Below are 23561 nucleotides of genomic sequence, written 5' to 3'. Positions count from 1 at the left end.
AATTCGACAAATCTGGGAAATGTATCATGTAATACAGGTCGAGTATTCTTTAACCCAAACCCTTGGGGCTAATTGCATTTTGAATTTCAGATCATTTCGGTTTTCGGATACAGCATATAAACTTACATTACAATAGCCTAAGCCTAGCTTAGCTATAGTCTTAAGTAAATAAAATGGGTAGAAAAGTAAGATACATCACTGAATAATAAATACAGGGTACCTGAAATAAGTTTCTTGTTGCCATGTTCACCACAAAAATCACAAGGTAAAAAGTGCAGACAAACAATTAGACTTCCCACACTAAAGGTTGATGAGGTTCAGAAAAAGTACAGTTTTTGGATGTGTTCGATTTTTGGATTTATGGATAAAGGACACTGGACCTGTAGTTGGCTGAGCGACAGGTTTTAGATTATCATGCATCCAGGTGACTGAAAGTCAATATATACTTTGGTTTACCTGCTGATGAAAGTGCCTTAGGCGACAATAGCTTAATAAAGTTAGCCAGTTAAAATTTCAATTTCCTTATAAACTTTGCTCTTGTGAAGCAAACAATTAAATTTGGGTACAGGTCTACTTAGGATCACTGGACCATAAACCACACCATTCTCATGAATAATAGAGTCTAGTACAAGACCAGAATATCTTAACTTTTTTTCTAGTAAAACTGTAGACAAAGCTCATTATTTACTTGAGTATATCTTAATTGGATATTACCCTGAAAATATCATTAGAAAGCAGAGATGTAATGGTTCTGGTAATATTTTTCTCATCAACTTCTGTCTCTTTCTAATAAAATATTGATGATCTTCAGCTGGTTTGACAGATTCAGTCATTTGTGACTGAGGAATAAGTATAAGCTTGAGACACAGAGATGCTAAAACACAACACTACAACTGAGGTAAGATTGTCTAATATTTGATGCCATCGTGCGAGTATCAAAAGAAATCACAGAATCATGCAATGTTACTGCACAGATATTGGGCATTTGGCCTGTCAAATCTGTCAGTGTTTGGCTCTTCAGGAATTCATCTAATCTAATCCCATTCTCCTATTTGTTCCCAAACCCTTTAATGCTCCTCTACATTAAGTGACTATCTAATTCTCTTTTAATAGAACTTGTAGACTCTGCTTCCACAACAGGTTGTGGCAGAGCATTCCACACTCTAGCAAAAAAAGAGTCAGTGTTTCAAAGAATGTTTCAAGTAATAGAAGAACATCCTTACATGCTAAGCTGGTGGCACCTTATCCTCTAGGTTAGAAGTGTTCAAGTCCAGGACATGAGCACTTAATCTATGTTGAAAGTTCAGGGCAATATTGAGGGAGTGCTGCATTGTCCAAAGTGCTGTGTTTTCGATGAGAAGTTAAGCTGAGGCCTTGTCTGTCGGGTTTTGATGCCATGGCACTATTTGAAGAGGAGCAGGGAGTTCTCATGATGTCCAGGCAACATTTATCTTTTAATCAGGACTATCAAAACAGTGTGAGTGATCATTCATCTCACTACTGCTTATAGGACCTTGTTGTGTGCAAATAGGCTCCTGCATCTGCCCACAATACAATGATTACACTTCAAAAATAACACATTACTTGTGAAGCACATTGGGATTTTCTATGGAACAAAATGCATGAGTTAAATGCAAGTTCTTTTGCATTCTTACAATGTAGAAAAAGGTGAAAGGTGAAAAATATAAAGCAAAATATCATAATCATTGTAAAGATGATCCCAATAACTTCAGAACAATAGGAAATAATATATTTATGCCACCATTTTAAAAAAGACGCTATCATGTACATTGCTTCTACTTTGATTTAATTAGCGATTGTGTATTTATTTAATATTCCATCTATATCGTGCAATTGTCTGGTTGGTCATGTGTTATTATCTACTCTAGGACAGTGGTTCTCTAACAGGGGTCTGGAGATACTGAAGTTCCATAGGGACTTTCCAGGGATCTGCAAAGTAATATGAAAGAGCGAGTCCAAAGGTGGGAGCAGAGTGCGGGCACCACATGTACAGAGTGGGTTGGCTGTCTCACCTTGGAGGGCAGTGCACATGGAGAAGCATTTAGCATGGCAAAATAGTGAATACCTGTTTTCTTAAAGCATTATTAAAACATTCTTTACATTCAGCATTTTCATATCATAAATATTATATTATATTATAATTTACATGAGGGGGCGGGGGGGGGGGGGGTCGTGTGTCCGTGATTGCTAATCCATTGCAAAAGGGTCCTTCAACCAAAAGCGTTTAAGAACCACTGCACCTTGGAAAAGAGATCAAATTTCAGAGAATAAGTATTTCTAGACAAAATCGAAAATGCAATTTAATTGGGATGCAAACTATGCAGCCTGCACCTTTTTAGACTTAGAACAACACATTTGTTGGCATATTCAAATCTTCTTTCTGTGCAATAAAGTTGAACTTCTGGGCAATATTGAGAGTTTGCTACTGCATTCCAGCTCATGTGATTACTCAAATCTTTGATTCCCTTTACGTATGAAAAGTCTACCAAAGAAAACATGAAATTACCTGTCATGTCTGAATCTATTGGTAATACAGAAAATCCTCTGCAGAATATAAACAGATTGTGTTCTGCATCTTGAAGAGGACAAAGAAGGAACACCCAGTTTCAACCACCAAATTGCAGGTAAGAGCAGCTTGAACAATAGACATTGTGCCATCCAATGAACTCAAATAGGGTTCCGCTGTCCTTTTTGAGTGCAAAACTGTACCCTGTTATCATGGGTTTGTCTTGGGATTCATCAGCTTCTTATTCTAAAAGATATCTTGCTGGAGGCAATGGTCTTTGTTCAAAAACATTTATTTATATGTGAACTATTTACAAAGGTTAAATAAAACTAACATATAGCTAGAGCTGCCCAGTGGCCATCCTCTCTCAGTGAGTGACATCACTGTGACAGCTTCTTTTGCACATGCTCAGTATGCTCTCACTAGAGTTAACTCTTTAATCTACAGTACTAGCTTTGAGAAGTGTCTTTATTTTCTCAAACACATTTGCAAATCAACGAATGTTAAATCTTCCATGAACCAACACCAATGGGCAATGTTTTAGAATATAATTTTAAAAAATATATTATTTGCTCTAAATATTTAAAGAACAAAGAACAAAGAAAAGTACAGCACAGGAACAGGCCCTTCAGCCCTCCAAGTCTGCGCCGATCATATTGCCCGTCAACTAAAACATTTTGTACTTCCGGGGTCCATATCCCTCTATTCCCATTCTATTCATGTATTTGTCAAGCTGCCTCTTAAACACCACTATCGTACCTGCTTCCACCACTTCCTCTGGCAGCGAATTCCAGACACTCACTACCCTCTGTGTAAAAAACTTGCCCCGCACATCTCCTCTATAGTTTTCTCCTCTCACCTTAAATCTATGTCCCCAAGTAATTGACTCTTCCACCCTGGGAAAAAGCTTCTGACTATCTACTCTGTCCATGCCACTCATAATTTTGTAAACTTTCTTTCAAGCCGCCCCTCAATCTCCGTTGCTCTAGTGAGAACAATCCGAGTTTCTCCAACCTCTCCTCATAGCTAATAACCTCCAGACCAGGCAGCATCCTGGTAAACCTCCTCTGCACCCTCTCCAACGCCTCCATATCCTTCTGGTAATGTGGCGACCAGAATTGCACGCAATATTCCAAGTGTGGCCTAACCAAGGTTCTATACAGCTGCAGCATGACTTCCCAGCTTTGATAAGAATGGTAACCTGGTGCAGTTTGTTTAATACAACTAAAAATCAGTTTAAAATTTTAAAAATATGCATTTTTAATCAGTGTCTAGTCCTCAGCTGTGTAATACAATTTTAAACAATTCAAAATGATTTTTAAAAAATCTATACAGAATCATTTCCTCGTTATATTGGTGTACAGTAGTCAGTTTCTCAGTAATGTGAAATGAGTCAAAAGCTTTTAAAATGGGTCCAGGAGAAGTTTAATTTTAAGAGCCTCCTTGAGCACCCAGAAACACCGCAGTTAGTGGAAACTTGCAATGGGTAATTAATTTGATCAGGGATGTGGCCAACTTTGTGGGTGGGCCCTACTTCTAATGCAATATTTTAAAAACTAACAAAAATACTGCGGAAACTCAAATTGTGTTGAATGCAACTTGCACTTAAAATTTTGGAATTCTGCACGCACTGGTTTCGCCAGTTTCAAGCGAGTTGCAGTGAAACCAGAGCAAACTGAGTATAAAAAAGATAGAAACTCCAGGTGAGCATATGTGCAGGAATAATTAAATTCATTAGTGCTGTCAAGAGATATTTGGTGAAGAAGAAAGATTCAAGTTGGCGGAATATTTTCTTCAGTTTTAGGCTTCAGCTTCTCACTCTAAGCAAAAAATACCCTCTAGCTTTATAGGATACTCTGCTTTTTCAAAAAGCACACTTAAGCCCTGCTGAATTAATTCTCCTTTTGAAGTGTATTATAATTTGTAGTTATTTTACTCAATTTATACAACTAACCATGTAGATAGCAAAGAAGGAATTCAAAGGCATGCTATTTGAACTGATTTTTGCTCAGCCAAGACAATGTCTAATTTCTAACTGTGTGCTTTTTCAAGGGGCCAAATTTGGGGGGGGGTGCGAACAAAGAGGGGGGGGAAGGAAAAGGAGGCAGAAAGAGAGACAGGAGAGACAGCAAGAAGGGAGGGAGGGAGAAAGGGAAGAGAGGGAGGGAGGGAGAAAGGGAAGAGAGGGAGGAAATAGAGAGAGGGGATTGAGGAGAGAGAGCAATGGAGAGAGAGAGAGAGAGAGAGAGAAGGAAAGTAGATGACAGAAGGAAATGAAATAGGAGATTGAGGAGACAGAAAGAGAGGGGGAGGAGGGGAAGGCAAAAAAAGATAGAGAAAGAAGCAAGAAGAGAGAAGGGGAGAAATAGAGAGAGGAGATTAAGGAGAGAGAGAATGGCAGACAGACGAAGGCAGAGAGAAGAAAAAAAGGGGAGGAAATAGAGAAAGGAGATCAAGGAGAGAGAGCGACTGAGAAAGACAGAGGGAAAGAGAGAGACAGATAGAGAGCATGTGAGAGACTGAAACAGAGATAGATAGATAGAGAAAATACGGATTTAAGAGGTACCAAGAGTGTTCATTTTAATGGACCAGATTTGCAGTGGAAACTGAAATGAATAACCTCCACCTCCTGCTAAGACACCAGTACTTGTCATTAAAGGTTTACTCACACACCATGCAAAGTACCTGATAACTTAGTGTTCTGTTCTGCAGTGTTTCAGAGCTGCACTATGACCTTATTTGAAATCTCATTTTGAATAACACCACTTCTTGTTTATAATTCCTCACTTAACAGGCTCCTCCAAAATCTGGGGAAGGTGCCAGGTACAGATAAGGCACGCTGGGAAATTCATAAGAGTCTGTCAAATCCAACTACTCGCGTTACTGGCTGCTTTTAGCAGAGCAGTGGAGCTATAGTTTGTCATTTAGGAACAACCCTTACCCAGCAACTCTTTGCGTGTTCTGCATGCAATCTCTTTGATCTCCATGCGGGAAAGTGAAAGCGAATGGGCTACTGGCATTGCTGCAATTCCGCTGGATGTAGGGGTGGTAATAACCTTGGCAACCAGCGGTGACTTCAGAGGCCGCTCAATGCTCCTTCCAACGAGGTTACTGAGAGGAATCTTATAGATGTGCTTCCACTGAATTTCACCTTAAAGAACAACACAACAATATTGTTAGCAACCATCCATCACACCATCTTGTACAAGGCTTGTTATTATTGCCAATAAGTTATAAACTGAGAATAATACTTAGTTACAGTGGGCTATCATGTGTAGCATCACCTGTACAGTAGACCCTGGTGACTTTGCTGCATTAAATGTTACAGACTGTCATAACTAATTGAAATAAATTAATTACTAACGTGCGTCATTGTTAAAATGACCTTAGTGATGAATTACAACATTTAAAATGAACATATGTTTAAAAAAGCTACTGTATCAACTTAACCAAAAAGTGGAAACAAATCATTATCTGATTATAACGGTGGCGGAAGCAGATTCAATATTAACATTCAAAAGTGAATTGGACAGATACTTAAAAAGAAAAGATTTGCAGGGCTCTGGGCAAACAGCAGGAGAGTGGAACTAATTTGCAACTCTTTCAGATAACTGATGTAGGCATGATGGGCTGAATATCTTCCTCCTAATTCTATGATAATGAGAATCACTCCTGATGGAAGGTGTGTTATATACTGTATTGTGGATATAACTAAAACATTTGCATTCTGAACTTTCTGTCAGTGTATGGACATATATTTGACATCAGTATATTTCTGGCAATTATTCATAATGAAAAAAAATCTAGCTGTAACAGGCCATTCAACCTCATGGTCCTGAATCAAAAAGGCTCTAACAATAATAATCATACCAATCCTATAAGGTTAAAATCAATGAAAATCTGAAGGGTCAGTTAGGTTTTAAACATTAAGTCCTTAATGAGTTAGTTATCATGTTAACAAAGTTCCTCTGTGACATTGTAACTCCAAATGATGTAACTATTAAGGACATAGTGATTGCCAATATTCATGAAAAGGAACTTTCGCCCACTCAGAACAGGTTTCAGCTTCTCTGCTGCTAAACAGCAAAGAAATATTGAGATAAAAACAAAAAACTGCGGATGCTGGAAATCCAAAACAAAAACAGAATTACCTTGAAAAACTCAGCAGGTCTGGCAGCATCGGCGGAGAAGAAAAGAGTTGACGTTTCGAGTCCTCATGACCCTTCGACAGAACTGGTCTGTTCAGTTCTGTCGAAGGGTCATGAGGACTCGAAACGTCAACTCTTTTCTTCTCCGCCGATGCTGCCAGACCTGCTGAGTTTTTCCAGGTAATTCTGTTTTTGTTTAGCAAAGAAATATTCATCCTTTAGGTAAGGACATACCAGAAGGTGGCATGATGGAGCCATCACATTATTTCCACATAGACAAGAAATGTCTGCAAGTGTCCACAAACTGAACATTACTAATCTTTGTTTTGTTAATACACTGAGCTTGAATAGTTAATAGCATTTCATTGCATTGATGCACATTAATACTCATCTTCAATATTACTCCTAATTACAAACAGACACGTATGTCTGTTACTCAGGTTAACTATTAACACAGGATTTAATTTTGGTAACCTCTTTTTTAATTCTTATTGTCAACGGAGTCATGAACCTCTAGAGCATGAGGCAGGGTTATTCTATGAGTCAGTTACTAGGATAAGATATCCTGCTATCATTAAGTATGATTGAGCTACAATCCCTCATCTGAGGCAGCATCTGTAAGAGTAAGTTCAACGAGGCACCACTCCTGGTGGAATGTCATTTAACAGGAGCATTGTTAGCATCATATCTCTCAGGACTGAAGTTTTCTTTTACAAAATGGAAGGATTTGGCATGATCTGGACATCTGGATACTAACCTGGGATTTTTTTCAAAAGTCCTTTTTTTTAAAAAAAAAGACCATTAAAAGACATAAAACCTTGGAATTGTCAACAAGCAGGCCTCTTCCAAGAAATCACCTGGCCTATATGGTGCTTGAGAAGGAGTTGTTTGTTTGTGTTGAACTGCAAAGCGCTTTATTTAATGAAAAGCTGGGAGACAAAAAGGCAATCACATGGGAGAGATGAAAAAGACTTAAATTGTGAACCTGCTTGTCTTGAAGGCAGTCTTGTTGGAGAACAAGCTGAGGAAAGGCAGTTGTCTTGACTGGCTCCCTCTCTACCTTGCCTAAAATTGTGTGTGGCTATCAACCTGTAGCCAGAGAACACTCATCCAAGTGTAACAAGTCTGCATTTGGACCTGCAAAGCTGAAGCCAGTTGGTGAGAACTCTCAAACATCCACCGGGGCCAATGGCCTGTCCGCACATGATAAAACTCCAGGTCGACAGCGTCGAGACCCTGCAGACTTTATCCTTTATAACGCCCATCCTTCAAAGCCCATCTCTGCAGAGAGAGTCTATCTGTTTGTCCTTTGTTTGTCTTTGTGTGTGTCTGTGCGTGCACGCGCTGGGGGAATTCTTTAGGAAGAGATAGATGGTTATACTTCCCGATTACAGTTGTGTGTTAATCAGTGCTTGCAACTTGTTTAAAGGAGTTTTGTTTTAAAATAAATTAATCATTCCGAGTTTTTGAAAGGAGCCTGGTCAGAGTCTCGTTTCTTCTGGGTGCTAGAGGTATAGGTATAAAATTGGCTGTTGGTATGGCCTGCGGAGTAGTGGGGCTTGACGATTCGTGCACTCCTCTCATCTCAGTTGTAACAGTATGGGTGGGGCAGAGATGCTGAACTCCATGGGCGCGAGAGTCAGCAGCGTGCCCACCGACAATTAAGAGGCCTATTAGGGCCCTTAATCAATTAATTGAAACCTATTTTTCGCTGCTCATCCAACCTTACGGGTTGGCGGGCAGGTGAATCGGCCAGGCGGCCTTAGGATTTTTGATGAAACCTCATCCATGGGCTGGATGACGTTTCCAACAGTAATTTTAAAAAGGTAAACATTTTTAGAGATCATTTTTAATTCTCCCCTGTTCCTGTGACTGAGTCACATATGTGGGGGCAGGTTTCTCTTATTTTTAAAATCTTCATTTTTTTGTTTCTACAATTCTTCAGCTCCCCGAGGCAGCTCTGTGCCTTCAGGGAGCTTTCAGTGCGCGCTCCCCTGCGCAGGCGCAGACTTTAGCGCTCGCGCTCCTCCTGCTCCCACCCCGGCAACGCTGAGCTTCTCAGTGCGCCTTTCCTGCTGGCTGGCCCATTAATTGGCCAGCCAACGTGAAATTGTGGTCGGGGTGGTGGGGGGGGGTGGGGTGCCGATCATGGGCGGTGGACCATTTCCCGGCTGCTCCCGGGCCCACTTGCCGTGCCTACTCGAGGACCGGAAAATCCTGCCTCATGATTCACAAGCCCAATGAGTAAGACTACATTAGTAGCGATGCCCCTCGAAATCTCTCCAAATGTGACTCAGCTAGTGATATTGCCTGACTGGCAGCCCCAGAACTGAGATTTCTAACCTGCAAACAACAAAGAGACAAAGTACTTAACTTTAGTGATATCCTAGCAGTCCTGAACAAGAACTGAACAGCACAGGCACTTCCTTCAAGAATGCCAGATTATATGACACAACCTACTATTAATTTGCATCATTCACCACTGTTTAAATGTTTTTCAGGGATTGCAAACAACAAAAACATGTATTTATATAGCACCCTTAACAGAATAAAATGTGCCAAGAGCTTCACTGGAACATTACACGACAAAAATTGACACTAATTCACCTAAGGCACTATCAGGATGGATGATCAAAATCTTGGTTTTAAGGAGCTTCTTAAAAGAGGAAATAGAGGTGGAGAGGCTTAGGGCAGGAAATCCAGGCCTTAGAACCTTGTCAGCTGTAGCACAACCCGGTAGCAACAATAATAATCAACCCACAAGGAGAGAAATGTTGTATTTTTCAATGTTCAATATCTCTGACCCATGCCAAGTAGGTGTATTTAGTCAATGGGTGCTGGGCGCAGGGGGTAATATTTTCCACAGGCAGGAGGCAAACTCATTATTAACTTGTGTGAAACATCACTAGAATCTGACGATACAGCATTGATCAGAATTTGTGTCTGGCCGCATGGTTAGGCTACATTATCGGGGATCACAGAATTCTTTTAACTGAAATAGTTATCGCTGTGAATGTACTGACTTCAATTCATAAGAAAATTGGATGAATATATAACAGGTGGCTGATCTGCTACCCCTGTCAAAGTTGGATTTCAGTCCCTCTGCATTTTCACTGAGCAACTTTCAGCTCTGAATTTTGTTGTTCTCATGAATTCAAATACTTGCATCACATCACTTCACAACATTAATTTTCAGTAATAAGAAGCCAACGCAAAAAATCTGATCGCACTGTTACATAATCCTATTTACCATCCTCATTAAATATCTCAGGGAGTCATGCTTCCAGAGGCTGCGGTGGGGGAGGGTGTTGGAAATGTTCTGGCTAACCTGTTGCAGTGACGATAAAGAACGAACAGCTCCAAACAGAAAAATTTGAGAATGATTTTAAGATGGAGTCAGTTTGCAGCGCATAAGTATGAATGGAAAATCAACACAAAGCTTCTTGCCCAGCACAAGCTGCCTTGAGTGATCTGTGTTGTGATATAATGTGCATGCACCTTTAAGAGGGTGTCTCTTAAGCTACTGTCAATCATTACATACCTCAACATATATTAGTCCCATGACTTCAGTAAGCAGCAGTGATCAAGGTCAGACGTGTGCCAAATATGGTCAACACTCGAAGATCAATTACTAGTGAAGCTCAACTTCAGAATATACCAGCTGGAAGTCATGTCTTTTAGACAACAACCAACAGAGACCAGACAGGTACCGCATTCTAAAAAACCAAGAGCATGCGCCAAACAGCTTCAAAACAAAATCCACAAAATATCTAGCTAAGTTACACAGTCCAATGATGAGGATGACCAGACCATCAACACACAAAATGAGCAGACATTCAGCACGGTGAATATCAAAGAATGTACTGGCACAGTGGTACCAACAGAAGTCTTTGCCACCGTCCAGATTACATGACCACATATGTAAAGTCAGCATAACCTATATGCAAAACTGGATATATGTGAAGGTGCAAACGTCCTTCCACTTTACACACTGAAATGTATGCACCCACAGAAGTGGCAAGTGGTGATTCACTCAACCAGCACCAAAATCACTGCATACAATGACTCAGAGATTCCATCTCTGGGATCTAACACAGTCAAGTATACTACAAAACGCACCATGGTCACCCCAGGTATTTTATATTGTGGACACCATAGGTCCAGTGATCGCAGTCCTACTGGTGTGCAAAGACCTGTCCTTGTTCTCTATCCATGGCATCATCTAGACAATGACGACAAGGAGCACCATGCTTATACTGATGATCTACAATGCAGATCATCAGCCAACAGGCTAAGCAGCACAATTTGAATCGAATAGGTATATCCATTCTGAGCGTGCACACTTCATCGTACTGTGGAACTGATATTCAGTGGATAAACCCCCCCAGTCATCGCTCATTGATAATCCTGGGAGTACTCGAGAAACAGGGGAAGATGAAAGATGCCCATGACCAGCATGCGGGTAACAAATTGCCCAACCTGAACATTGGGCAGAAAGTTCGATTACAATACCCAACTGATGGCATCTGGAATCCAGCAGAAATCATCAGCATATCCCAGAACCAAGATCGTATCAAATACAAACACCAAATGGCATGACAGTGCAACAAAACAGATGCAAAATCAGAACAATACCACAACCAGAAACACTGAATAACCTTATTGCGACTAGAACACAGTCTAAGATGCACCACAAATAAAGCACCCCCAACCAGCATTCTGAAAATGTACAGCAGCCTCCAGCAAAGATCACTGTAACCACCAATATTCATTACAAACCTACCGACTCCCACAGCTACCACAACTACAGTTCCACACATCCTGCTTCCTGTAAGGACTCCATCCCATTGTCTCAGTTCCTTCGCCTCCATCGCATCTGTTCTGATGATGCCACTTTCCGAAACAGTTCCTCTGACGTGTCTTCCTTCTTCCTTAACCGATGTTTTCTACCCACGGTGGGTGACAGGGCCCTCAATCATGTCCGGCCCATCTCCCATGCATCCACCCTCGCACCTTCCTCTCCCTCCCAGAACCATGATAGAACAAAGAACAAGGAAGAAGAACAAAGAACAAAGAAAAGTACAGCACAAGAAAAGTACAGCCCTTCAGCCCTCCAAGCCTGCGCCGATCATATTGCCCGTCAACTAAAACATTTTGCACTTCCGGGGTCAGTATCCCTCTATTCCCATCCTATTCATGTATTTGTCAAGCTGCCTCTTAAACACCACTATCGTACCTGCTTCCACCACTTCCTCTGGCAGCGAATTCCAGACACTCATTACCCTCTGCGTAAAAAACTTGCCCCGCACATCTCCTTTATAGTTTTCTCCTCTCACCTTAAATCTATGTCCCCTAGTAATTGACTCTTCCATCCTGGGAAAAAGCTTCTGACTATCTACTCTGTCCATGCCACTCATAATTTTGTAAACTTCTACCAAGTCGCCCTTCAATCTCCGTCACTCTAGTGAGAACAATCCAAGTTTCTCCAAGCTCTCCTCATAGCTAATAACCTCCAGACCAGGCAGCATCCAGGTAAACCTCCTCTGCACCCTCTCCAATGCCTCCATATCCTTCCGGTAATGTGGTGACCAGAATTGCATGCAATATTCCAAGTGTGGCCTAACCAAGGTTCTATACAGCTGCAGCATGACTTCCCAGCTTTATACCCAATACCCCTGCCAATGAAGGCAAGCATGCCATATGCCTTCCTGACTACCTTATCCACCTGCGTTGCCACTTTCAGTGACCTGTGGACCTGTACACCCAGATCCCTCTGCCCGTCGATGTACTTAAGGGTTCTGCCATTTACTGTATAATTCCTGCCTGTATTAGACCTTCCAAAATGCATTACCTCGCATTTGTCTGGATTAAACTCCATCTGCCATTTCTCCGCCCAAGTCTCCAACCAATCTATATTCCGTTGTATCCTTTGACAATCCTCTTCACTATCTGCAACTCCTCCAACCTTAGTGTCGTCTGCAAGCTTACTAATTAGACCAGTTACATTTTTCTCCAAATCATTTATGTATACCACAAACAGCAAAGGTCCCAGCACTGATCCCTGCGGAACTCCACTAGTCACAGATTTCCATTCAGAAAAGCATCCTTCCACTGCTACCCTCTGTCTTCTATGACCAAGCCAATTCTGTATCCATCCTGCCAGCTCACCTCTGATTCCATGCGACTTTACCTTCTGTACCAGTCTGCCATGAGGGACCTTGTCAAAGGCCTTACTGAAATCCATGTATATAACATCCACTACCCTTCCATTGTCGGTCATCTTTGTCACTTGCTCGAAAAACTCAATCAAGTTAGTGAGACATGACCTCCCGTTTACAAAACCATGCCGCCTCTCACTAATACGCCCATTTGCTTCCAAATGGTAGTAAATCCTGTCACGAAGAATCTTCTCCAATAATTTCCCTACCACTGACGTAAGGATCACCGGCCTGTAATTTCCTGGATTATTCCTGCTACCCTTCTTAAACAATGGAACAACATTGGCCGTTCTCCAGTCCTCTGGGACCTCACCCATAGCCAGTGAGGATACAAAGATTTCTGTCAAGGCCCCAGCAATCTCCTCCCATGCCTCCCTCAGTACTCTGGGATAGGTCCCATCTGGCCCTGGGGACTTATCCACTTTAATATTCTTCAAGACGCCTAACACCTCCTCTTTTTTGATCTCAACATGATCCAGGCTACACACTCTTCCCTTGATAAATCGACCGCTAAGGCCTTCTCTTTGGTCCCCCTTGTCCTCACTTACCACCCCACCAGCCTCAGCATTCAAAGGATCGTCCTCCGCCATTTCCATCAACTCTAGCATGATGCCACCACCAAACAAACTTTCCCTTCATCTCCCGTCAGCATTCCATAGGGACCATTCCCTCCGGGACACCCTGGTCCACTCCTCCATCACCCACTACACCTTAACCCCCTCCCACGGTACCTTCCCATGCAACCGTAGAAGGTGTAACACCTGCCCCTTTACTTCCCCCCCTCCTCACCGTCCAAGGGCCCAAACACGCCTTTCAAGTGAAGCAGCACTTCACTTGCACTTCCCTCAATTTGGTCTACTACAATTGCTGCTCGCAATGCGGTTTCCTCTACATTGGAGAAACCAAATGCAGACTGGGTCAGCGCTTTGCGGAACACCTTCGGTCTGTCTGCAAGCATGACCCAGACCTCCCTGCTGCTTGCCATTTCAACACACCATCCTGCTCTCATGCCTGTACTTGACCTGCTGCAATGTTCCAGTGAAGCTCAACGCAAACTGGAGGAACAGCACCTCATCTTCCACTTAGGCACTTTACAGCCTTCCGTACTTAACATTGAGTTCAACAACTTGAGATCATGAACTCTCTCCTCCATCCCCTTTCTGATCCCCCTTTTTTTCTAATAATTTATATATATATTTAATATATTTTTCTTTTCCCATCTATTTTTATTATTTTAAAATTTATTTCCAACTATTGTTTTATCTCCACCTTTTAGCCTATTTCGATCCCTTCCCCCTACCCCACCCCCACTAGGGCCATCTGTCACTTGCTCGTCCTGCTTTCTACCCTTAATGTCACCATTAGCACGTCCTTTAGCTAATATCACCACCGTCAACACCCCTTTGTCCTTTTGCCTATGACATCTTTGGCAATCTCTTCTTTGCCTCCACCTATCATTGGCCCTCTATCCAGCTCTACCTGTCCCTCCTCCATCAAACAGCTTATATTTCACCTCATTTCTATTTTTCTTTAGTTCTGATGAAGAGTCATACAGATTCGAAACGTTAACTCTGTATTCCTCTCTGCAGATGCTGTCAGACCTGCTGAGTTTTTCCAGCTATTTTTGTTTTTGTTTCAGATTTCTAGCATCCGCAGTATTTTGCTTTTATCACTGTAACTAAGTCTGGGCAGATAAACAAACTGTTGATACATTTCAGAGATTTGTAAATTTATTGCTCTGTGTTAATGTACATTCAGGCACAATGTTATTTTGTTTCGCTATTATGTAAATAGTTTGATTCTTTAAAGGAAAACCTTTAGTTAGAGAAAAAGGGTGATGTTGTGCTGTGACGTGCATGCACCATTAAGACAGTGTCTCTTAAACTACTGTCAATTATTACATACCTCAACAGATGTATTAGTCCCATGACTTGTACGTAGGCAGTCTGTAAGTAGCAGTAAATGAGGTCAGACATGTGCCTCACAGTCTCCCAGTGAACATATACAGTCTTATCTTCAAATAAAGAACCCACATTATTGTTTCACCAATCCTCGTGTATGATTGGTATGTTTACGTCAAAGATAAGACAAAAGTAACAATCAGCTCCTCTGACTGGAGAGAAAAGGAAGAGGCCAGAATCCTCTTTATTGAGGCAACGTAACGTCTGGGAGCTGGCGAGCTTTTCTCTACTCGGTAACCATCAGCTGTGACCAAAGTTTTATTCTGGAAAGAAAATTCTAAGCAAGCTTAACTTTGTTCAATGCTTGATCACCATTGTGAAGTAGGGTTGCCTTAGGTTAATGGAATTATATCATTGGTCCTGATCTTCCAGTCTCTGCATTGTTAGAGACTAGACTCTCGGTGACATAAGGTGATCACATTTGCTTAGAATTTTGAATGTATTTCCATTACAAACCTATGGCAATAGGAAGAATTAAAAGGATCTTGTCCATCTGCATTACCACCCTTATTGGCTCACGACTTGTTTTCATATTATGAATACACACTTTCTACAGTGGCACTTCTGTTTCGCTTTTCAATCTGGAATTTAACTAATTTGTGATCACTCAGCACTGACTTCTCATTAGAACAATGATAAATATATAAAGCTGAGACCACAAGCAGACTCGCGATCTGTTTGAAAGATAATATTAATATTAAGCAATGGAAACCTCTTTATAGCATCATTTTTGGGAGTCATATCAAAGAGTCTTATTAATGATATGTTGGGATTTGTCATTAGTGGGGGAACCATAAAAGGCATTTCATATCAGAGATCAACGTAACTCAGAGAGTCTTATCAAGTATTTTTACTGCATTGTCAACTAACTTCATGCATGGTTAAACAGGAGTTTCATTTCAAATATAAAATTGGGCACTAAATTTTAAACATCCATATGGGACTGGGGTGAGGAACTTGGTTGGTTCAAGCGACAGTGATGTGCCGTGGTGCAATATTGGCGGCATTTTATTTGGGAATAATGAGTGCAAGTGGGATGAACAGCCTTCTTCATCCTTACCTATCAGGTAACTATGATCCTAGAGTGGGCACAAGTATGGCAGACGGAGTTCAATTTATGGAAGTGAGAAATTTGAGAGAGGAAAATTGGAATCCCTTCTTTAAAATAAGGAGCTGAGATTGGCCAAAGGACCTTGGGTGTCCAGATACACAAATTCTTTAAAGCTAGTGCACAGGTACAAACATATGAATTAGGAGCAGGCGTAGGCACTACTTGGCCCTTTGAGCCTGCTCGCCGTTCAACAAGATCATGGCTGATCTGATTATAACCTCAACTCCATATTCCTACCCCCAATAACCTTTCACCCCCTTGGCTTATCAAGAATCAATCGACATCTGCCTTAAAAATACTAAAAGATTCTGCTTCCACTACCTTTTGAGGAAGAGAGTTGCAAAGACTCAGCCCTGAGAGAGAAAAAAAATCCTCCTCATGCCTATCTTAAATGGGCTACCCCTAATTTTTAAACAGTGGCCCCTAATACTAGATTCTCCCACAAGAGGAAACATCCTCCCCACATCCACTCTGTCAAGAACCTTCAGGATCTTAAAAGGGTTCATTCAAGTTGTCTTTTACTCTTCTAAGCTCCAGCGGATACAAGCCCAGCCTGTCCAACCTTTCCTCATAAGGCAACCCGCCCATTCCAGATATTAGTTTAGTAAACCTTCTCTGAACTGCCTCTGACACATTTACATCGTTCCTTAAATAAGGAGACTAACACTGTACACAGTACTCCAGATATGGTCTCACCAATGCTCTGCATAACTGAAGCATAACCTCCCTGCTTTTGTATTCAATTCTCCTCGCAATAATTGATAACATTCTATTAGCTTTCCTAATTATTTGCTATACCGGCTGTGAGGAACCCTTTTTGGAAAATTTGAAGGACACTGAATTTAGAATATTCTTCCTCCTGAGTTATTTTTTAAAAGTTTGCAATATTAAGTCGGGGCCGTGAATATGCCATTCTTTAAGAAACCACGGGTCAAGATAGATGTTCAATGAGGAACACCTGGGGAGGGGAGAGATGTATCGTGTTCTAAGTTAACAAAGAACTGCTGTTGCCAGGCTAAAAGCTCTTGCTGATTGGTTAAAAACACACGGCCTACAAGAAGTACTCTTTGAACATCTTAGCCTTGAAAACTCTGCGTGTGTGTCTGGGGGTGCCTTAGAGGCAAATTGCAAGAAAAAGACTCTCTCTTTCTCTTTCTCTGCCTCACCTTTGTGTTAAACGTTCCTCAGAAATGTCTCATCGGAATAAATCATCTGTTGTTTTTGAAAGTCTGCGAAGTTGTGGTAAGTCATCAAGGACAGTTTCACCAACGAACCCATCTAAAAGAACTTCCAGAACTATTGTGACCAGAATTTTTTCAGATCAACAGCATTGAGATCTCTTCGAATTTTATCCTTTTGAATGAAATATTCCCATCCTCCAACCTCTGCAGGGGACTATGTTTGTTTTGTCCTTTTTTGTTTGTGTGTGTGTGAGTGTACGGGGGTTTGAATATCTTTTTTTAAAAAAGGGAAAATTGTTACATTTCTAAATTACAACTTGTATGTTAAACAGTTTATTAACCTGTTTTAAAAAGTAGTTTGTCTTATAATGAATTAATTTTTTTCTGTTTACTGAGAGAAGCCTGGTTAGAGTCTTTCTAATCTGCAAATAGCAAAGGGCAACAATTAGCCAGTTTTGTGGGCAAATCAAACATTTAAACTATTGTTACGACCTGTCAGAAGCAGGGCTAGAATTAACAGCACACTCTTCCCATCACGGTCCATAACACTGCATACTAGCCTTTTGCGATTCATGCACTAGAACACCTAGATCCTTCTGTATCTCAGAGCTTTGCAAACTCTCACCATTTAGGTAATGTGCTTCTTTTTTACTTTTCCTGCCAAAATGGACAATTTCCCACTTTCCCACATTATACTCCATTTGCCAAATCTTTGCCCACTCACTGAATCTATCTATATCCCTTTGTAACCTCGTGTCCTCTTCACATCTTAATATTCTACCTATCTTTGTGTCATCAGCAAATTTAGCAACCATACCTTTGCTCCCTTCATCCAAGTCATTTATATAAATTGTAAAAAATTGAGGACCCAGCACTGATTCTTGAGGCACACCACTCGTTACGTCTTGCTAACTAGAAAAAGCCCCATTTATGCCAACTCTCTGCTTCCTGTTAGCTAACCAATCTTCTATCCATGCCAATATGTTATCCCATACACCATGAGCTTTTATTTTTCGCAATAAACTTTGATGTGGTGAACAAATTCCTTCTGGAAATCTAAACACAGTACGTCAATCGGTTCTCTTTTATCAGCATATGTTGCTTCTTCAAAAAACTCCAATAAATTGGTTAAACATGATTTCTCTCACAAACCCATGCTGATTCTGCCTGATTAACCTGAATATTTCCAAGTGCTCTGCTATAACGTCTTTGTTAACAGCTTCTATCATTTTCCCTATGACAGACATTAGGCTAACTGGCCTGTAGTTTCCTGCTTTCTGTCTCCCTCCCTTTTTGAATAAAGGAGTTACATTCACTATTTTTCAATCTAATGGAACCTTCCCTGAGCCTAAGGAATTTTGGAAAATTAAAACCAAAGCATCAACTATTTCACTAGCCACTTCTTTTAAGACCTTAGGATAAAGTCCATCATAATCAAAAAGATGTTGGCCTTTATTCCAAGGAAAGTTGGAATGCAAAAAAAAGAGTAGGTAATGCCTCTGCTGTACAGAGCCTTGGTCAGATCTTATCTAGAGTACTACATCCAGTTCTGATCACCACGTCTCAGCAAAGATACAATGGGTGGAATTTTGTCACGGTGGGGGTGGAGCTGTATAATGTGGCGAACCGTTCAAAAGTCCATTGACTTTGGTGGGACCGTAAAATCCCACTGGCATAAAATTCTGCTTATTGGCTTGGGAGACATTACAATGAAGATTTGCCAAAATGATATTAAATTACGAGGACATGTTGCTTAAGTTTGTCTTAAATTCTCCTGAGTCTAAATGGCTGAGGGATGATTTTAATGGGGACATTTAAAATGCTTAAGGGATTTTACAGGCCAGATAAATGAATCCAGAACAAGGGAGTAAAATGTTAAAAATAGAGCTAGGCCCTTTAGGAGTGAAATCAGGAAGCACTTTTTCACACAAAGGGTCATGGAAATCTGGAACTTGCTCCCCCAAAGGGGCTGTGGATGCTAGGTCAACTGAAACTTTCAAGGCCACGGCTGATATATTTTTGTTGAGTAAGGCTCTGGAGAAAAGCCGACGAAATAAACTTGAGGTACAGGTTAGTCATGGTCTAAATGAATGGGGGAATAGGTTCGAGGAAGAGAATGACATACTCCCATTCTTATGTTGCTTTTATAGTATACTTGCAGAAACTTGTACTTCTACAAGTTGCTGTGAATGCCCATCAGATAACAGTTTACCTGCAGGCTGCCAGCCAGTTCATATAAGAACCTATGACTAGCTCCTATTGCTTTCAAGTTTTAGCCAGTGCCACAAGGCATTCAAGAACCAGATGACAGGTCTGCAGCCTTTTTCACTGGGATTACTGAGGTCATCAAACTAATCTAGGATTCCATCGTAAATGTTAAAAGCAATGGCCACACAAATGAATCTCCGGGACACTGTTCAGGGAGAGCCTGAGCTAAGCAAATGCTACATGTCTATAGATTCAAATGCCATGTTAAAATGTCAGGGACATTGATTTTTGAATTTAGTAATCACAATATTCGGAGCTGCCAGTGCTCTCCAACATTAAATGCAGCTAAGTCTAGTCACTAACAGATTCACAAGTATACAAATGATCTCCTCGGTGTTTTAAAAATAATTATATTTTTTATTTGTGCTTTTCATTTTTTGATGAACTGTCCTAGCAGTGGTGAATGTGGAGAAATGGAAACATTTTCTGTTTTGAATACTTACACTCATGATCAATTATTTTCAGGTGAAGTATAATGCAGTTGGGTACAGGGTACTCTGGCCCAACAACAGCCCTAAGATCCTCAGGTTTTGATCCCAGGAGTTAGGCCAGGAAGATGCCCCTCAGTGCCAACCCCAGTAGAATATGTGGGGTCCATGAACATCTTTCTGGAATTTTCTCCCCATCGGGTGGGCCGGTCGAGAGTGGGCATGGAGTTGGTCACCATCCGCGATCGGCTGTGCGCTGCTAGTTTACATGGGTGGGCCAATTAAGGCCCATTCAGCGTGATGCGCACCTGATAGCACTCAACACTGCCTGTGCGGGCAGGGGGAAGGGGAAGAATCAGGGCCTGCGCTCTTTTGTGTTTCCGAGCGAAAGAGCGCAGAAATCTCCCTGTGGCATGGAGCTGCCTCAGGGAGATAAAGTTCAAATTGAAAAAAGAGAAAAGAAAATTATTCAGACATGTCCCCCATGTGACAATGTCACAACAGCTGGGACATGTTTATGAATTGTCACTAAAAATTTTATTTCATTAATAAAACCGTTATGAAACCTCATCCCGCCCCTGGATGAGATTTCATGAAAAACGCGAAGGCCGCCTGGGCTCTTCACCTGCCCCCCGCCAGCCTTAAAGTTGGATGGGCAGCCCTGTCAAATTGCTAAATTAGTTTGTTAATGGCCTTGACAGTTCGGTGGTGAGCGCCCGCTGAACGAAAGATCAGAATAACGCACGGTGATGTTGGGACACACACCCAACGTCACCACATATCATTTTACGTGTTGGCGTGTGGGGCCTGCCCCTGCAATCCGAACAGAAAATCCTGGCCACTGAGTGCCAACATCAAGGTCCTCACAGACTTTGAAAATAGAGTCATCCAACTGGCCGGCGACGATCTGGAACGTTCCTGTGCTGACGGCGAGGTCAGCGGTGCTCAACCAAGTGAGGATCCAGCAGTGCAACATCCATCAGACAACCAAGCCATGAGTGAGCTCCCTCGTTCCCTGACATGCACTAATTATGCCTCCTTGCTTTCACAGGCACATCTGGGATGCAGCTGAGTGGGTCCACGAGCCAGGTCCTCATTTCAAGACCTGAAGACACCTCAGAAGAATTTGATGACACCCTAACTGAGGACCTGTCACAGCGCTCACCCACACCCTCCACCGGCTCAGACAGAAACACCTCGGTGGGACCTAGTTCTAGAGTAGCCATGGGTCACAATCTGGTGAGCACATCGCAGTGTCCGATCCACAGCAGGTGGTGACAGGGACTTCCCAGGTTTCCGGAACTCGGAGGACTGCTGGAGCCCAGAAATCTGCTGAGCTTGAGTCAGATGAGGAGCCTCTGGACTCGGTCACACCTCAGTCCCTGGAGCTGCAAAGGCAAGCTCGGGAACATCAGGAAGGGATGTCTGCTGCACTCCTCAGATTGCAAGGTACAATGGAAGAGTCTGTCCATCCTCAGTTTGAGGTGATAGCACCGGTATGCCAACATGCTGAGGTCAACACTGTTAGGATGGCAGCTGCCATGGGAACCTTGGTCCAGGACATTGGTCCTGTATTGATGAGCGGGCTGAACTCCACCGCTGACACCGTAGTTAGCCTCCAACAGCGTCAACATGAGAGGGGTGAGAGGCAGTTTGGTTTCACTCCAGCGTCACCTTCTCCTCAAGGAGTCAGCCAGGGGCCATCGGGTATCCATAGGGAGGAGGACCAGCAGCTCGACACCCCAGGGCCATCCACCCAGGTGACTCCAGGAATGTCCAGCTGATCCAAATCCCCTCTTCCTATCACCCTGCAGCTCCATCTCAACAGGCCAAGGAGGGTGCAGCTGGCCCACAGCAGGATGCCCAAAGCAGACTGGGGCCCTCCAGGTCTCGGCCCTCCGGGGGACACCGGCCAAGGTCATCACAGACAGGGCATAGCAGTCAGCAGGCTGCCTCCATCTCCGCTGTGGATGTCGGGGAAACACCAAGACGTAGCGGCAGGGTTAGGAAGATGTAGTTGAATAGCCTGGGCACGGGTGTTAATCAATTGTACATATGTTCACTATTGTAAATAAACTCCCAGGAATGTCTCCTTCCCAAGGCTCCTTGTTATGATGAACAGTGTTCCTGTCACTCAGATGAGAAACCTTTGTTCCTGCACAATATAAAGGTTGGTGTCTCAGTCCAGAGCCTCTTCCCTGTGCAGTGTGTAACCTTCAGACCAAAGTGATGGTCCAGCCTCACACTCCCTGGAGACATTACTGATGCCTGCACCTCACTGGTGCTGGTTATTGCTGCCAGAATGTCACAGAGTTCCGTCATTCTCTCTGTGTGCTCTCAGCACCTTTGAGGTGGGGCTGGCCCCCCATCTCTTCAGCATCTGTGACAGGTGACAATGTGCTCCTGAAGGGACTAGGTGCTGATGGCTGACAAAGGATCAGGCACATTTAAAGCTTCACGGCTGCATCTCCATGACCCTGATCACAGAAAGCAAGCTAGCTGACCTCGGCCAGACAGGAGTTACACATTCACAGAGGCTATGTAATGATCTATGGAGTGTCCTCACTTCAAGCCATCATCATCCTCCTGGAATCTAGTGACTATTAGGGCCTATGTTTTGTTTCCATGACATAAGCCTGAGCACTAAGGGCATGTGCGCTGCCATCAGTCACACAGGAGTCAAATATTCACAGATGCAAGGTGAGGATGTCAGGACCGTCTTCACTGCATCTCATCATCATCCTCCACGAATCTTGCGGCTATGAGGGCCTCCCAAGCACGCCTGCCTCGTCTGGCTAACGCGATGGCCTCATCACCGGCATCCTTACTCTTGAGGACATTATCATCATCCCCTTCAACGTCCTCATCATCGGACAAGACGTGCAACTCTTCCATCTCCTCCTCAGCCAGATCCTACTGCCATTGCAGTGCCAGGCTGTAGATCCTACTGCCATTGCAGCGCCAGGCTGTGGAGCGCGCAGCAAGCGATGATGATGCGTGACACCCTCTGGGGACTGTATTGCAGAGGTCCACTAGACTTGTCGAGGCACCAGGGCCTCATTTTCAAAATGCCTATCGTTTGCTCCGTCAAAGTCTGGATCGCAGCATGAGCCTTGTTATACCATCACTCCGCTGCAGTCTGAGGCCGCCGCACGGGGGTCATCAGCCATGCTCTCTTTGGGTAGCCCTTGTACCCGAGAAGCCATCCCTGCAGCCTCTCTGGACCCTGGAAGCTGTCAGGGATCTGAGACTTGCTAAGGGTGTAGGAGTCGTGGACGGTCCGTGGGAATCGTGCGCAGACCTGTAGGTTGTGTTTGTGGTGGTCACACACCAGCTGGACATTCAGCAAGTGGAAGCGATTGCAGTTAACGGAGATCTAAGCGCCACGTAAGTGCAGTCGATGACACCCTGCACCCATGGAAAACCTGAGATCTATGTGAATCCCAGCGTTCTTGCTTCCTGGCTTACCTGATCCCGGGCAAACTGCACAAAATTCTGTGCCTTCGTGAAGATGGGTGTCCGTGACATCCTGAATACACTTGTGCACGGAGGCTTGTGAGATCCCGCACAGGTCACCTGTGGGGCCCTCGAAGGAGCCACCGGAGTAGAAATTGAATGCCACAGTCACTTTCACAGCCATTGGCAGTGGATGCCCTCCATGTCCCCGTGGCACTAAATCCTGCAGGAGGTGGCATATGTGACCGATCCATTCCCTAAAC

General features: G+C 42.9%; 1 protein-coding gene across 3 annotated transcripts in view; it reads right to left on the bottom strand.

Moving 5' to 3' along the window:
• Nucleotides 1-23561, bottom strand: part of garnl3 (GTPase activating Rap/RanGAP domain like 3) — a 489806-nt gene that overhangs the window by 5983 nt on the left and 460262 nt on the right. For all 3 annotated transcript variants that reach the window (XM_041193696.1, XM_041193695.1, XM_041193697.1), the window contains one exon: nucleotides 5469-5678. In XM_041193696.1, coding sequence (XP_041049630.1) covers nucleotides 5469-5678 — 210 coding nt within the window. The remainder of the gene's footprint in view (nucleotides 1-5468; nucleotides 5679-23561) is intronic.

Source organism: Carcharodon carcharias, chromosome 8, assembly GCF_017639515.1.
Source record: "Carcharodon carcharias isolate sCarCar2 chromosome 8, sCarCar2.pri, whole genome shotgun sequence".
In the NCBI taxonomy this organism is placed as follows: Eukaryota; Metazoa; Chordata; class Chondrichthyes; order Lamniformes; family Lamnidae; genus Carcharodon; species Carcharodon carcharias.
Note: the sequence above shows the minus strand (reverse complement) of the source record. Positions and strands in the feature narration are given on the sequence as shown.